The sequence below is a fragment of the Limulus polyphemus genome, unplaced genomic scaffold (assembly GCF_000517525.1).
Source record: "Limulus polyphemus unplaced genomic scaffold, Limulus_polyphemus-2.1.2 Scaffold2353, whole genome shotgun sequence".
NCBI classification, from domain to species: domain Eukaryota; kingdom Metazoa; phylum Arthropoda; class Merostomata; order Xiphosura; family Limulidae; genus Limulus; species Limulus polyphemus.
In genome coordinates this window covers 33,595-51,506 of record NW_013667963.1, presented here as the reverse complement: position 1 = coordinate 51,506, position 17,912 = coordinate 33,595, and the positions used below count along the sequence as shown (strand labels likewise).

Sequence of the window (17,912 nt, the reverse complement as noted above, 5' to 3'; positions counted from 1 at the left end):
AAACCCGGTTTCTAGCGTTGTAAGTCCGCAGACATACTGCTGTGCCACTGGGGGGGCTGTTATACTTGATTTATTTTGAAAAAAAAAAGAAAAAAATAACGATCACGATAAATTATTGGCACTAGTATTTCCAACCTGATCGACACATTAAGCACACGTGGATTACGAATTAACTGGTCAGGGCTCCTAAGGTTGAGGTATAGCCGTCCTTAATTTTGAAACACTGACCAGAGAGAGAGGGAAACAACTTTGAACTGAATAACGAGATTCACCGTGACTCTTATAAAGTAGTCATAATTGAAAAGTGCCAGGTGTGTTCAACGTCATCGCGGTATGAACCTTTGGCCTTCCGATCCACAGTCCGGCACGTTGACCACTAGGCCATCTTCGGGTAACAAGTTAAAGAATGCATCGTGTGTGTGTGTGTTGAACTATATCGGAAAGTCATACTTTTAACTTTAGATAGAAAAGTAAAAACACGTAAATTTGTTCAGTAATATAAGTATTTGCTGTCTTTAAGAGTCTTCAAACATATTTCAATGTGATGGGATCAAATTTACCAAAGATTTTGCTATGAGCAGAAATCATGCAATTTACATTCTTTCGTGTAATAATGACTCAAAAAAAGTCAAAAGTAACTTGAACAATATAAATATTATAGGTTTGAAGTTTTTCTTACACTAAATGGGGCTGGATTTCCAATTTGTAATAATTATATAACGTTCAAAGAAAATGAAAATTTATAACGAGTATGGCCGATCTTGTTTTTTTTTTTGGCGTTGAAAGGTTTCAAGAGAAAAATTAGAACGATATACATTTCAAGAACCCACGAGTGAAAACAAAGAAGACTTTGTTACTTTTTAACAACCACACTACATCTGCCATACCCAGTGCCGACGAGGCTTTTCGATCAATACCAAGGCTCATCAGGAAGGATGGGATACGACAGACAAAATGTGCAGGTTTGAAGTTTGTTGCTTTAAGCTAAATACAAAATCCATTGTGGAAACCACAGAAGTCCACAAGAAAGCGTAAGCTACCATCAGTGCAGTACCGTTTTACACTGTTTGAAGATTTCCGTACTTAGAACACAATGGCTCATCCCTGCATTTTGGATACTTTTTTTAAACCTTTTAAACGATATAAACGTGGATCATATTTCACTAACGACAGTGTATGATTTGTTTACATAAAGGTATAGTTACAAAATGACTCGTGTGTTATGCTGTTCTTAACATACTTTGTATGCATTTTATCCATATAATTAACATCATGGGAAAAATTGTTTTAATGTTCACTGTAAAAGACAGGAGGAACTTTATTACATCTACGGTTATTACTGTTATTTTGCAACTGTTCTTATATTATAATACTTTTTATAAACATGCGAAAAATTACACATGGCTACCTAAGTTTGGATTGACAGACTAGAGAGGAAACAGCCAATCAACAGCACCCATCGCAAACTCTTAGGCTACTCTTGTCCACAATATAACGAGTCTTGACAGTCACTCTTATAGCGAACCCACGACCTCAAAGTGCGAAGCGTGTTTTTGTGGGAATGGGGCACGAGCTGTAAATCCTTGAATTCACAGTCTGGGCACGTTAACAAATGGGTCACGGCCGACCCATTACATTCTTAGACTCAAATAAACCAAGGGTAACAGCAAAGAAAGTTCTACCAATATACAATATATATTTTTTTTATTCGACACATTTAGTGTTAAGATTACACAAGTTATCGGAGATAACGAAAAAGTATAAAAGCATCAATACAATGACACTAAACATTTGATGTAAAAAAAAAGTAAAAAAAAAATAGTAACAAGTCTTGCAACTAAATTGTCTTGGGGTTTCCCGGAGTAATGAAATAATCGAAGACTAGACCCGAACTCCCTAACACAGTAAAAAAAAGCCCCAGAAGGTAGTGTAAAAAAAGAGCCAGGTTAGGCCATGTTTTCTAAATTAAAGTTCCAAATTAATAATTTATATGTGAGATAAAGATCTCTTGACTTTATTACGTGACTGAAATTCTGATTACCAAGTTGATTTCCACATCTATGTAAAAAAAAAAAAAGATACAAAAACACTTGTTTTATATGTTTTAGTCGGGTTCACAGGACGTGGTGGAACTTCAAATCACGTGTTATGTAATTACCGTGGTTTATTTCTGTTGACCTGGTAGCAGCAAGACAACAAATAAAAGCCTTTAGGAAAGGTAGGCTAATAAGCAAGGAAAGGAACGACTAAAACAAGCTCTTGTTGATTAGCAAAAACATTTCCCTCTTAACCACAGATCGTTTATCCAGTTTCGGTTGGTTGGTTTCTGAAGCGCAAAATTGCGCAAGGGGTTATCTGCGCTTGCTCACCTCGGGAATCAAATCCCGAATTTTTAGCGTTCTCTGCCCCCCTATGTCTATTCTGTACGGTTCTCACGGTGTTTCAGCGATAACCTTCAGGCCTTATCACGCTGAAATTTGGGGTTTTATTCATACAGTTGGCACAACACAGATAGCCCTTGCGCGACTTTGCGATTAACAACAAACTGTTCCTGGGAGAATAATTAACGAGGTAGATGAAATAAGTTTTGGAAGTCTCTAACAGAACTCATAAAAGTAAAAAAAACTGTACGAAGAAGCGTCAGTAAAAACAGATAAACCAAATTACATTTTTTGAAGTCTCTAACAGAACTCGTACGAGTAAAAACACTCTACGAAGAAGTGTCAGTAAAAACAGATAAACCAAATTACAACACGTGACTCTTTCAAACCGAGTGAATAACTTGTTGACACGCTGAACATCGTAGAAGAGAACAGACAGCTGTACTAACCACAAACCTTTTTTTTCAGTGACTTTGTCTACATATAACGATGTTGAGAACATTTTTCTCCAATAACGCATCTTTACATTTTGTAATAAAAGCTTCAAAGAACTTAAAATAAATGAACAGAGAGAGTCTCTCTGATCAATATTTTTAAACCATAAATATGAGCTTTACAAATGTCTATTTATTCAGATATATTTCGAAACATAAATGTTGGCATTTGTCTTCACAAACTTGGAAGGTGTTTACTCTCAAATTAGGACTACACACACACACGTACATACACAAGAAGAAGAAAACCAACAAATTCAATGGTCTGTTCAGTACAATAAGTAGCGGGGAGTTCTGAACACTTTTACAAGTATCATCTTTATACTAGTCAAAGTTAATATTAGCCTTGGGGCCAATACGAACATGCGTCTTGTCAAAGCAGGTATTAAAACTGCACTACAACGAACCATTGGATAATATGGTCTAAATCTTGGTAAGCAACATGTTAGTCCATTGGGGAGCAGCAAATGGACTTAGACATGATGAAGTCCACGCGACGTGATTATCGTATACAGTGAGGCGATGGTCATTCTAATCCATCGTTATTTCTAGATCAGTGGTTCTTAAAGTGTGGTTCGTGGCCTACTGGTGGTCCACGAGGGTCCTCCAGGTGGTTCAGGGTGGTACAAAATGCGAGCCACTGACGCACTACGCCACAACCGAGCCACACGAGAGAGCAGAACAGCTTGGGTAGGCCAAGTAGGTGGTTCGCGGGGTCTTTTGCCTCGCCGAAGTGGTCCGAGAACGAAAAGGTTTGAGAACCACTGTTCTGGATACACAGAAGCGGCTAGAATACCAGATAATGATCCAGGACTGAACGAATAAATAGATGAGTACCTGGATATAGTGCTACGTTAGTTAACAGTAGGTGGAGACACAAATAGACGAGTAAATAGGTATAAAAATAGACGAACAACGCGACGATAGAAAACGACGAGTATGAATAGTTAGAAGTATAGTAAAAAATACAGGATGAAAGAAAAAGAAGGGGTATTACGAGTAAAAAGGTGTACAGAAAGACAGAAGGGTAATAAGTAGTCAGAGAACTTTAATAGTAACTTAGATCGATAGAGAGGAAATTTATCGTTTGTATAGTCCTGGATTAATAAGAAATCGTTTAGTGTAGACTATATGTTGGTAGTAAGGCGGTAAATTATAAAGATAAATACGAAATCAAAAAGTGCAGTGAGTACATAAAAGTTGAAAAATAAACAAATATATGTAGTTTGACAAAAAAACAGAAAAAAAACGGAAAGTACATATTTATCTATATAGCAGAGACCTGCAAAACATTTGCGGTCAAATATTTAAATACAGGATTTCTAGAATAATACAAATAATTCTAATCACGGCCACCGAAACCTACTTGTCTTAGGCCTAACATTAGTTAAGCCTATATTAAATATCGCCTATATTCGATAAAGAGATAAATTAACACTGTAAGTTGTTTACGTTTTTTGCTTTAGTTAAGTTAGGGCTAAATTTACCGTATTTAATACCATCAATAAATAAGTTTATAATCTTGTTCTACGACCTAACGTTAGACCCTTTTAACAATTTGATAAGCTTTTAATATGTTGCACAAAATGTCTCCTAAAGAATATTTACATCCATTTGTTGTTCACATCCGTTGAAATGAAGTGCGTACGCATTTTCAAAATGGCCAAAAACTGAGTATTATTATAATAGACATGTATGTGTGTGTGTGTATATATATATACAAGTTCTAATTTTTGCCCTTTTTTATTAAAAGTTATCCGTTTTGTTCAATATATTGAATCATATATTTATCAGAATAAAAGAACTTCAATAACCAAGTATTTTCGTTCTTTCTTCAGGGGTAATTCTGAAATGATTTATCGTTTTCAGAAAGGGTTGAACTGAGTACCACCAATACACACACACACACACATGTACATATATGGATAAGTTACAACTAAAGACAAAAGTAGGTGTACAAGGAAAATATAGATAAATTTACACAAATAACGAAAGGTAGTGTGACATGTCCAGGGATCGAACCCGGTATCTCTTGTCCGTCAAGCAAGCAACCTACCAAGTGAGCTGTAATTAAATAGGTGGAAACCTAAGTGAACAATACTGTTTCTCTAACTGTTTTGGAGGTTTATGATAGGGCTTCAGGTAGCTGCATTGTAACGAGTGATTTTTTTCCTGCAATTCATTGTGTGCAGCATGCGAACAGACAACATTTACTCATTATTATACTGGCCATAGAATGATTACTACTTGTGACTGGATGAACCCTTTATAATACCAGATTCATGTAGTTATTTTTGTTTCATTTCTTTTACCTTCTCCAATAAATTTTCCAGTGCCTGCCTAATGAAGGTTTTGCACGCAAGGATACAACAATAGTCGTTTTAATCAACTTTCTCCTTGAGTTAGGCCTAACACCACCTATCTCGATTGACTAACACAGATATTAACATTGCTTTACTGTAATCTTAACTAGCCTGAAATTCAAATATCTTAGCTTAGAGACGTAAATTGAAACCTAAAACACAAGTTGAATCAAAATATGGCATTCTATCAGATTCTCACTGATTTCGGTATGAAATATCTTTAAGGAGGCATCAGGCCCGTAATTTTAACATAAACAACTATCATTCATTGAACCGTACATGAAAACGAATGCACTCAAATGACACCACTAAATTTTTTATCATAGGTGAAACTGTAAAATATAATGTCTGGCGAAAAAATATAACCGACTTTGTTCCCAACTCTAGCAGAAGTTATTATTGTTTTAAAATCTCATTTTATTATTTCTACTCGATTTATTTAACACTTCAAGCAGCTTGGTTTGATATTTACCCTCTTTTTCTTAGCAAGTAGAACAAAAATACTGCCTTCACACAGATTTATATGAATCTTAGAACAGGCTTAAGGTAGAAAATACAAGCTTTATATTAATCTTAGAACGGTCTTAAGGTAGAATAGATAAGCTTTATATTAATCTAAGAACAGGCTTAAGGTAGAAGATACAAACTTTATATTAATCTAAGAACAGTCTTGATGTAGAAGATACAAGCTTTATATTAGTCTAAGAACACTCTTAAGGTAGAAAATAATAGCTTTATATTAGTCTTAGAACAGGCTTAAGGTAGAAGATACAAGCTTTATATTATTCTAAGAACAGTCTTGATGTAGAAAATACAAGCTTTATATTAGTCTAAGAACACTCTTAAGGTAGAAAATACAAGCTTTATAGTAGTCTTAGAACAGGCTTAAGGTAGAAAATACAAACTTTATATTAATCTTAGAACAGTCTTAAGGTAGAAAATACAAGCTTTATATTAATCTTAGAACAGGCTTAAGGTAGAAAATACAAGCTTTATATTAATCTTAGAACAGGCTTAAGGTAGAAAGTACTAGCTTTATGTTAGTCTTAGAACAAGCTTAAGGTAGAAAATACAAGCTTTATATTAGTCTTAGAATAGGCTTAAGATAGAAAATACAAGCTTTATATTAGTCTTAGAACAGACTTAAGGTAGAAAATACTAGCTTTATATGAAGCTTAGAACAGGCTTAATGTAGAAAATACTAGCATTATATTTAATCACTAACGTGACGCAAACGTGGGACATGGAAATGCAGAGTCTGGCACACTTCTAGATATGATTAGGTTATTTACTCAAATAGTTAAGAAACAGGACAGCAGAATAACGTGGAGACAGAATAGAGATTGTACATCGCGTGACAGACTATTACCAGAAAATGAGCGAGCTAAATCTCTTATTGTTATTTTGTTGTTGGTTTTGTTAGAAAGGAAATTTTCATGGTTGTACTTTCTTCACAATGCACAAGTCAAACATCAAGGTTAGAGAGAAAGTCGTTCTTTGTATCCTGAGCAAAAAATTACAGCAACAGGAGTCGTAGTTTAATATTTTGTATGAATGGGGAGAATCTGAAGGATATTCTGTCGTCTCCACAACCGAACAAAAGGTAAAGTCAAATCAAGTCGAAATCGAAAAGAAAGCGGACCGAACTTGCAATGAAATTTTCAGACGTTTCTTCTCATATGTTTTACACGTTTTCATAAGTCGGGCAACAGTGAATATTAATATTATTGTTCTATTACTTTAAATAACACAATTTTCAGCATTGATATACAATCCCCCATAAAGCATCACTACCACAAGGAGATTTAAAGATTTTACTTGGCTATCGAAAAAATTATATCGTGTTTCCACAAAATTGCCTAAACAATACGTGTTGATAGAAATGACTATATCATTTTTTTTGAGCAACTAATGAAATAACATATCGAAGCAAAGATGAACCTGATTAATTCATAAAACTCTACATTTTTCAGGTGATTTTTTATGGAAATATGATCACAGCATATTTTATGTTCATCATAAAGTCGTCTGATAGTCTTTTGTAAGTCAATTAATGTCTTTAGATAAGTATCAACTGGATATTTCAATAGATGAGGCCCGGCATGGCCAGGTGGTTAGGGCGCTCGACTCTCTAATCTGAGGGTCGCGAGTTCGAATCCCCAACCATCCACACATGCTCGCCCTTTCAGCCGTGGGGGCATTATAATGTGACGGTCAATCCCACTATTCGTTGGTAAAAGAGTAGCCCAAGAGTTGGCGGTGGGTGGTGATGACTAGCTGCCTTCCCTCTATTCTTACACTGGTAAATTAGGAACGGCTAGCGCAGATAGCCCTCGTGTAGCTTTGCGCGAAATTCAAAACAAACAAACAAACCATAAATATAATGAATTGTCAGAATCGAGAGACTTATAACGTTACACGATATATTCAAATAATGAAATTAAATATTAAAAAAACAAACAAAAAACATGTCGACAGTGACATGGTATTACGTCATTAAAACTCAATGCGCACAAGAATAAAAAAAACAGTAGAAATATTCTTTGACGTCTCTACTAACTTTGTGCGAAGAACTTGGAAGGAGTTCACTGGTTCTTTGGCCGTTCCGAACCGGCCTCCCTTCCCTATTCTTAGTCACCAGCTAACACTGAAAGTTTTTCCGACAAAAATTTTTGGGCATCTTCCATGCAGAAATTTTGGCAAAGGCTCAAACCTTTGCAAATGGAGCTCGAAAAACAAGTTTTCTTTTGAGCTTGTAGAGCCAAAGGGCACGGAGGACAGACGTTTCTGGCACCCCAAACTTCCTGGAGAACCATGTTGTGGTAGCTGTTCATTGCTTGGATTTCGTGTCTCTACTCGGAAAAAAGAAGCCGCCGGTTTTAAACCACCCACGCCGGGACTGTCGTGTAAACGATCCAGCGACAAGGAATAAGAACAACCACTGATTAACTGTAAAGATCGACACTACGAAGCATGTTGGATCATGACTGAATAGTCTATTCCGTGGGCGACAGAATTCCAAGCTTCGTTAGCTAGAGTTGGAGGCTTAAGAGGCTGTTCTCGTTAAGTTGATCACATCAGTCCTGAAGGTTTTACTTAAATAACTTTCTTTTATTATAGTTTTAGTGTTCTAGAAATCTGCTGATAAGAGTTACTTTCTAAAATGAATTTAAAGTACTTGTAATAAGTTGACATGTATTCCATGATGGAACGTGCGAACGATATGTTGATGATGTAGATAGTAACAATGTCATAGAAAATATTATGAGAGAACTTAATACTTTAGTCACTAATTATAAGAGAAAATTTTGACATTTCCCTTCCTAGTTATTAATTGCAAAAACAAACAAAAGAAAATATGACGTAACAAAGATTCCAAGAAAGTTTGTAAGGCTAAGCAAAGAGGAACGGAAAGGGTATAATGCGAAGGATTTTACATTACAGTCTCGTGGAATGTCAGTCGATAAAAACAAATTCTTGGGAAGCTTTCGCGACCTTATTTTTCATGTATAACTTTATGGAACACTCATATATACGGAGGGTTGAATACGTTATATTAAAACGATATTGCATAAGCAAATCAGAAAGCCACGTGACACGCCACCGCCAACATAGGATCGCGGTAAAATAGAATGTATCATAACTACATTTTGACATTGTTTGACGTTTCGTAATTGGAGTGATGCCTTTACGACGAAAAATATTCACACAGCTGGAGAATAAATTAGATATTCTTGCTACAATATACAAAGAAGACATATCGGTCATATCACCAGATGCAGTGTATATGGATTTCTGTGCGAGCGGAATCTTGAAATGGGCGCTAGGAAACCATTGTCCTCGCACACTACATGGCTTGTGGAAAGCAAGCAGGGAAGAATTAAGTGATACGAACATGACAAACTTAAGACGGAACCTTCTGTAAAGGTTAAGATGCAAAACCGTCAGGTACAACATGAACGAACGTGACGGCCTGGACTGTAATGACGTGATGAGGTTCTAAAATGGTTTGAATATAAACATATGTATATATATATATGTAACTACCAGTTCTACTTAGTTAAAGTGAATAAGGTGATGTATATCATATAGGTAATTACAGAGTCAAGTTGAAATATTTCATAACACGATAACATACTTTCAAACCATATATTCAATAATGAGCTATTATACACTCTGAGCTATGAAGTCCACCGGCCACTCCGCCCACTTTACACTGATAAATACCTCCACCTTAACCACAAAAGGTTATAAGATCATCTTTACACCTAACTCTGGAATGCATTCAGACACAAATAAATAAAATATTCACACTTTTAGAAGAAAGAAGTACTCCTTACTTTTGCCTACTAATTACATGTTAGTTTTTGTTAAAGTCTATAACGATTTCCATATATACAGGACAAAAACAAATATTCTACCAGTAACCAAAACGGATGATAATTAATACACAACTTTGCATTATCTCATTTCCATTGAGATTGTTCCAATAAATTTAAATTGTGACAAAAAAAATTAAAGTATCAGAATTCAACAACTCATCTCCAAATGAAGTCGTCATATTATGGGGAAAAAAAAGCAAAGTGGTACAGGGAATACCATCAGGCAACAATAGCAGAATTAACAATATTGTTATTATTATAAAAACGGGTGTAACATAACAATAATTGTTGTTGCCTAACATGTATAAAGTGTTATGTTTCAAGACTAAATATAATCAAAATTAAGGGTAACAAATATACATATATTTTTATTTCTTGTTTTCGAAGTTCATATGTCATGCTGTGTTGTAGCCTACAGAGTACATAATTCTTCTCGTGATTCATGACATGCGCATGTTTTACTGACGTCACGACAGTACAAATTGCAACGTTAAGCTCCCTATGTGACATCATTTTAATGTCTACCGACTAATTGACACACTACTGTATAGTGGTGCGAATGGTTAAAACAGGTGTGACCTTTCCAGGCGAGAGGGTTAAACACGTGCCAAATTAGTCATTTATCCCCTAATTCGATCCCTCCCTTCAAACTGTCAATAAGTACGATATTCATCACGACTTCATTCTAGAAAAACTAAAGAGAAATCTTTTAATATAAATAGAATTGTCTACTAAATCACGCGCCAAAACATTCGTTCCTAAAAATTGTGTTCGAGAGATATTAGGTGCACATACAACTTATCAATATTCCAGTATATTTGTTTAAGGTAAATCATGAAAAAGCTTAAATACTATTAAAACTTTACGTCAGTTATCTATGACGATACGAAGAAGTATGTAAAAAGAGCTCTGAAACGAGTATTAACCACGAATGATAAGCATGAAGTAGATTTATGTATACCAAAATTGTATGTTTTATCTTAACTTCTCAAAAAAAAATGTAGACATTGATTCGATACTTTTTATAATTTTAGTTTTTAAACTGTAAAAATAAAGCTATGTTCAAATTTAATATAACATGGAATTGAATATTAAAGACATAAATGTTAACACGGAGTACACCTTCTTCTTGTTAATTACATCAATAGTGAAACAAATTATAATAGGAACAATGATATGTATATACCCTAAAAGCTTAAGTAAAAGCTATTCGTATATATATATATATATATACACGCATACTTATCAATATTTATAGTCAACAAAAAGGCATTTTACTCACCTAGTAATATAATTTAAACTCATTCTTTTCCGGGGGACCCACTTGAGGGCGTTGCTGGACTCTTAACACTCAAGGCACTCATCTTCTGTGTTGGTGAAGACGGCTCAAACTCTTCTCTCCCTGGTGGCAAACCAATCACTTTCTCTCTCGGCGATTTTTCTCGAGGAGATTCATTGACATCTTCAAAACTAGAGCTACTGTCTGGGAGTTCGTAGCGCGCATGCGTTCTCATGTGGCGCGTAATCATGTCCCTTCGACAGGCAGCGTAGGGACATTGTGGACATTTGTACGGTTTCTCTCCGGTGTGGGTGCGTTGGTGCGTACTCAAATGGTCACTTCTGCTAAAGACTTGACCACAAACTCTACAAGTGTAAGGTTTCACTCCTGTATGTAAACGCATGTGACGAGTAAGCATGTCACTTCGAGCGAAACAGCGCTTGCAAACTTCGCACGCGTAGGTTTTTGCGGCAGCATCACTCTGCCGACTTCGATGTCTTGATGCCATATGCTTGGCTAGCCTGTCGTGCAACGAAAACATCTGTCCACAAATAGGACACACATACGCAACTTCGGGACCAGTGGCTCCTTCTACCTCTAAATTATATCTTACTATGGGGTTATCTTGTCTTAACATCGAACTTTCTGTAATAACTGAAGATGGGTGCGTTCCAAAGTGTCCCATGTCTGACTTTGGAATTAAAAACCCTCGTGTTGTTAATCCAGCACTAACTGGACGAGCAAGGTCAAACAAGGAAAACGAGTGCTCTTTAGTGAAATTGCCAGGAGACACACTCGCGCATTGTGTTGTATCCGGTATGACACTCACAGGTGCTACCATAAGACGCCTTGAACTGTGTGTTTTCATTGACAAGTCTAACGGAGAGTCCTGAGGGGTTGACTGATCTGATTCCAAGCTCCCTCCTTTCTGTACGCTTGGTATCCTTAAGGGTTTCGGAACCAGACGTCCATGTCGTATAACAGTTCCGTGTACTGCTTCTTGAAGGTGTGGCTGCGGTGTCACGACTGTCTGTTGTGGTTCTGAGCTTCCTTCCAACCACTGCTGGATATCACTGTCCGAATGGCTCCGTTGGCGGTAAAGTTCCGGTACGAATTTTTGCTGGAAAAACGTTTCGTAGCCAGGCGTAAATGGTGACACGGGGGTCAAAGGTGAAATGGGAGAGCTGGGCAGCATTTTCATTGTTTCAAATAGTGCCTTAGGGTGGCCTATTTCCTCCCAGGACGCGCCCAGCGACAAAGTATGTCCAAACCTTCCACTGGTACGTCCAGCCAATGTTCTACAGTGATGGCAATTACAGATTGGAAACGTAGGTACGGGATTTTCGACTAATGGTTCCTTCGGCCGAATGGAACCATTCCCCATATCAAGTGGCATGGTGATGGGGGTGGGATGGTGTAGATACGGTGAAATAAATTGTTTTTCTTCATGACTGAAAGTGGAAAGTGTGTCACCAAGAAATGGATCGTCACTTCCTTCTCCATCAGGGCCTGGACTAGGAGGAAGTTCCTGTTCTGTGGAATGGGATTCGCTGTCCTCTCGACTGCCTCCTGAAGCAGGAGGCGTAAAGAATCCCGGAGATGATTTCTCCCAGTTCTTTCCTCCTAACTCCGTTTCTTCAGAAATGCGCTGAAACGTTGGTTTCTTACCAGAGTCATGATAATGCGAACTGTCCACAGGACTTGACATATCTGAAAAGGCCGGCGTTGGTACACGAAATAATGGTGATCGCGGTGATCTCTGGCGAGAATGAGTCTCTAGTGATGTCGATTCGAATACGTGTTCAGTTGTTGGAGGCATTTCAACTACTACTGGATCTTTATATTCAGATGAGGATTCTTTTATCTCTTCAAGGTCAAGTTTTGTTTGTACAGTTATGCTGATATCAGAATCAATAGAAAGTTGTTTCTGGGGAGTTTTGGGAACTTTGATATGCCTAGTAGATACCACACCGGGTTTATCCAGATGCGATTCCTCTTCTTCAATAGTTCCTTCTTGACTGCTTAAAGTTACCTCTTCAGGAACACCTTCAACACTCCTTTTCTCAATTTGCGTAGCAAGTTTATCCACAACGGCACTTAAACGTTTCCTTTTGCGAGTGTTTGCAACGTCAACCAATTTCTTACCATCTTTTTCAGTACCACTGGTCATTGTTAGGCCTTGTTCAGCCATACTATACTCGGACTCAGGTCATCATCCATGCAGAGGCTGACCAAGTGACGAAAATAATCTGACGATTCAAGGTTAAGCTTCAAGAGATTTCCCAGATAGAAAATTTCCCTATTCCGTCGTAAACATTCTATATTCTAGTACAAGTGAACTAAGAAAGAACCAGTAAGATCTTGTTTGCTGCTGAGGAAAATTCTACGTCTGCGAGTACTTCTGAGGACTTGATTTTAATCTGGAAAAGATACCAAAATTATGTAAGAAAAAAAAAAAGACATTACAAAGAAATTTATATCATTCAGAGAATAAGACGAAAATTATCAAAAATAAATATGTTGATACATATGCACATCACAGTTTCAATTCCTACTGCCACGCTATTAAAATAGTTCACTTTCTATAAACGTTTGACAATAAAACGTTTCTCAACTATTTCACCTCTAATTCATCTGTTCGTTGATTAATGTCCCCCAAGTAGCTCAGTGGTAAGCTTCAATGGTTCAAATGCTAAAATTCGGGGTTTGATCCCTGTGGGCGCACAACTGAAATGGCCCACTGTCCAGCTTTCCAGTTAAACAAACAAATCATTAATTAAAAATAAAAGCTGTCTCCACCCTCCTTTTATTGGTCCTCCGGTGGGACAGCGGGAAGTCTACGGATTTACAATGCTAAAATCCGAGGTTCAATTCCCGGCGGTGAACGCAGCAGATAGCCCAATGTGGCTTTGCTCTAAAATAATCAAACCTTCCTTTTATAGACCAGCCTCAAACTTGGGTGTAGATTTAAAAGTTTAAGTGATGAATTAATAAATGTTATTGATTCCAGAGTGGAGAAATGTATACACAATAATTCAGTTGAAAACATATATATTAAAATGTTTACTACAGTTCCGTTACGACTGGCAGCTCATTACACACTTCACGAAGTTATTTGGGCCTTCAGACATTCACCCAAAAAAAAGGCTAACGTGTACCATAAGTGAACATCAAAATTGTTGTAAAGTTTTCAAACTTCCAAACAAATACTTTAACTGCGAAGTTGTTGTACAAAGTCATAACAAGAACAACGACTAGGACTGCAAAATCTAAATGTTTATTAAATTTACAAATGATAAAAATCGTGATTTATTCACAGACACATTTTTATTAAATATGTATAACTGATTCTTCATTTATATTTCAATATACTTCTTACAAAAGGGGTGGGGGGATTTTAACATAAACAGTCACTTTGGTAAAATTTATATTTATGTTGAATTTAATGGTAACTCATTCCCAATTTGTTAAACAGTATTATATAAATAACGTATGTCTACATAACCCCGTATTGATCTACTATAGCCTTTAAACATTCCTATACCATATCATTTGCTATTGTAGGTTCCTCAAACAAATTAAACAAAAAATTAAATAACAAATAAACTAAAAATAATAAAACATTCGACAAAGGTTTAGTAAGACTATCAAACTTTTAAAACCCCTAAAATTAATCGTTGTTTAATCTGCCTGTCTTATAAGAACTGCTTTATTACAGTGTTAGTTATTACTATGTATACTGAACTGGAAAAACAAAAAACAAAAAAAACTCCACAACTAATTTCACATACTGGATGCTACAGACAAACGGCCCTTAACGTTTCGCATTTATCGTATAATCTACCAGACACTCGACAGCAAATAACAATAATAATACGTTAGACTTTTCTTCAAACAAATATTATTAAGCAAACGCATAGCATTTTGTTTTTGTTAAGACTGAAATTTGATTGTGTAATACACCGAAACTTCTCTGAAACACCAGTTTAGGCTATTTATTCAACTCACAATGAAAACATCAACAATGAATCAGAGGTATAATTCTAAAGTTTTTTGTTCAGTACTTGTGGCAATACTTGTTGATTATATTAACACAACGTACAATTAAAAACAACGTTCTTTAATAATATTCTAATGTGCAAAGCGGACAAATATATTTTTATTTCAGACCAAAAAAGTCAGCGACACATTTTACGACTAAGTAGATTTTAGGCCTAGCTTATGTAACGTCACTGTCTTTACGAGTCACAAATGCAAAATATTTGATAAAGAAAGAACACTGTTTGAAACAAACTCACTGACAAATTGGCTTACCAAATATTCATTATCATCTGTGTAAACATATCTAAACATTTTTTTTCTTAGAACTTTTCACATAAACAGCCTATCAGGAACAACAGACGTCGTTAGTCTTAACACACATCAACGCAGACAAGATATCTCATCTGCTTTGTTCAATCAGGTTTGCCCTTGCATCTTTATATATATCTAACACTAAACAAAACAATACCATTAAGAGCCTACTGCGGTGATGTGTGAAAATATCATAACTACTAAATTTAAAACCTTATCTATCTTTCGTAGTTCCAACATACTTTTAACAGACGCAATGGTCGCCGTTTATATCTTTATACGAAGTTTAAGAACATATTTCACGTATCGTTTCCAAGATTTTCGTTTTTCATATTTCTTCTCTTGTAACAATGTCTTGCAATGCTTATGATTTTTTAGTTGAAGTAACATTTGTCATGTCCAGAAAATTTGTCGAAACAAATTATAATTATTTTTTTTTATACGTAACTTTTAACGGTCGACTATATATATATATAATGCTTTACACCATTACAACATCGTATCATATGACCGATTACATTGATTGTTCTCTCAAAAATTCTACATCCTGGCAATAAACCATACACTTTATTAATACATTTCATCAATTTATAATATTGTTGTTTTAAATTGTTGTTTCTTTTAAGTTTTCATTAGCAATAAATTTCGGTGTATTCTATTAAACAAATCAATAAAACGTAACAAACATCCCGCGAGTCCTAAACTGGCGTCAGGAGCTAATTTCGGAGTCTCACATGCGCGCGAATATCGGAAAACCAGGACGTCTGCTGTACTTGCGCACGTACAAGTAAAGCTCTCTTTTCAAATGATGACGTATTTACATGCCAAAGCTTACACTGCTATGCTAGTTGCACTACAGTTTTAGTAAATGCTCCAATTCTTGCAGTGGGCTTTTTACACACCAATGTAAAACAGTTGTTTTATTATCTTTTTTTTTTTTTATTATAGCCGCTCTACCAAGATTATCAGAGTTTTCTAGTGCACCCAACACAACGATATCAGTACGTAATTCACGGGTGAAAACTTCCCGTGGACAAGCGGTCGTCCAATATATATTGGCCGTGGCTTGCTCTCTACCCTTATAACTTTAAACACGCTATTAGACAATTCGCACAAGTACTTCAGTATGAACACTGCAAGTCGTAAAATAGCCAAAGAATAATTTTGAAATGTACTGCCTCATAGAGAGCATAATTGGAACAGTTACTGTTCCAGCTGACTCAATACAGCCATCCGAGTTTTCTACAGATCCTGTGCAAGTCACATGTCGTTTTAAATATCTTCTGATGAGATACTTTAATTTTTTTTTTTAAACTTGGCCAAAAAAAAATATACCACGTGGGTAATTCATATGTTCGAATTCCTTACAAATTTCGTTACTAGTGGTTAAAAAAAACCATTACACTTTTTTCCCGAAACAGCATTTGGGGGAATCAGCGATAAAAGCGCAATCTACATTCATGTAAAACAAACAGCGTTCGACAGTAAACATGATTCCTACCTGATTCTGTATAAGAATCCTTCGTATCGAAGTTACGATCACTAACCACCACGTGTTGCCTGTCTTCTGTGTCCCCCACCTTCTCTCACAGAAGTGAGATTCTCTCAGCGTGGTCTCGTGAAGCCACTGACGGCCGCCTCCACCGCCGCAAACGGAGGCCCCCCTTCCATTCCCTATCCCCCTTCCCCCCACTCAACCCGGGCACCAACCTACCTGAGCAACGGGTGGTTGGCTCCCTACTACCCCGTCCTACAGCGCGTGTTGAGTCTCCTCCCCTTCCCTATACATTGATGAGAGACGTGTTGGTGCTCTCACGCGACTCTCCCCGGACGGCGATGAGTTAAACTAACGTGTTCGTCTTGCTAGCTATTAGTAACGCTAGTTTCCAGAAAGAGTTAGCACAATTAACCAATTTTAAAATTTTCTCTATTGTGAATTGCTAAAAGGTGCCGGACGCATCGCCAAGCTACAAAGCCCTATAAGCTAACAGACAGAAATGACAGTGACAAAATGTTAAATGTTCCAATTATCATTAACATGTAAAATAAAAATAAAATACTTTTCTGTGACAAGTAAACAGCGGAGATGTGAGAACCTTGACCTGAACTAAGGACTCCGATTACATGAATTTCAAATTCACATTTTATCTTAGAATATATTTAAGCAAATTTAAGTCTTTGGTATACTGGATGAGTCACTCTTTTCCAGAAATCAAAGAACACGAAAATAGAGGCAACACGACAAACCTTTCTTCAGTATTACTGAACCAGTTTCATATTACGAATATTCAAAATATCTTCCGACGGCTATCTACAACCGAACTGTCTGTCGAGTTGCTACAAATTCAGAGAGTTCGTCTCGTGCACTTGTCTACGTATATATATCCCCCTACACTGAAAAAGTTACAATCAGAATGGGCCCGGCATGGCCAGGTGGTTAGGGCGCTTGACTCGCAATCTGTGGATTCGAATCCCCGTCACACCAAACATGCTCGCCCTTTCAGCCATAATAAAAATTACTTCCTTTATAACTTATGATCTGATGGTTAGGGGGCGCTTGACTCGCAATCTGAGGTCGTGGGTTCGAATCCCCGTCCCACCAAACATGCTCGATTTATGAGCCGTGGGGCGTTATAATGTTACAGTAAATCCCACTATTC

General features: G+C 36.6%; 1 protein-coding gene across 4 annotated transcripts in view; it reads right to left on the bottom strand.

Moving 5' to 3' along the window:
* LOC106466709 (zinc finger protein 768-like) overlaps positions 1 to 17,912 on the bottom strand; it is a 72,874-nt gene that overhangs the window by 37,983 nt on the left and 16,979 nt on the right. For 2 of the 4 annotated variants that reach the window (XM_022394785.1, XM_013927007.2), the window contains exon 2: positions 10,903 to 13,319. In XM_022394785.1, coding sequence (XP_022250493.1) covers positions 10,922 to 13,090 — 2,169 coding nt within the window. In that variant the 5' untranslated portion in view covers positions 13,091 to 13,319 and the 3' untranslated portion in view covers positions 10,903 to 10,921. Of the gene's footprint in view, positions 1 to 10,902; positions 13,320 to 15,213; positions 15,272 to 16,753; positions 16,842 to 17,912 lie in introns of those variants that run through there. The other 2 variants (XM_022394783.1, XM_022394784.1) reach the window with 2 other exon arrangements.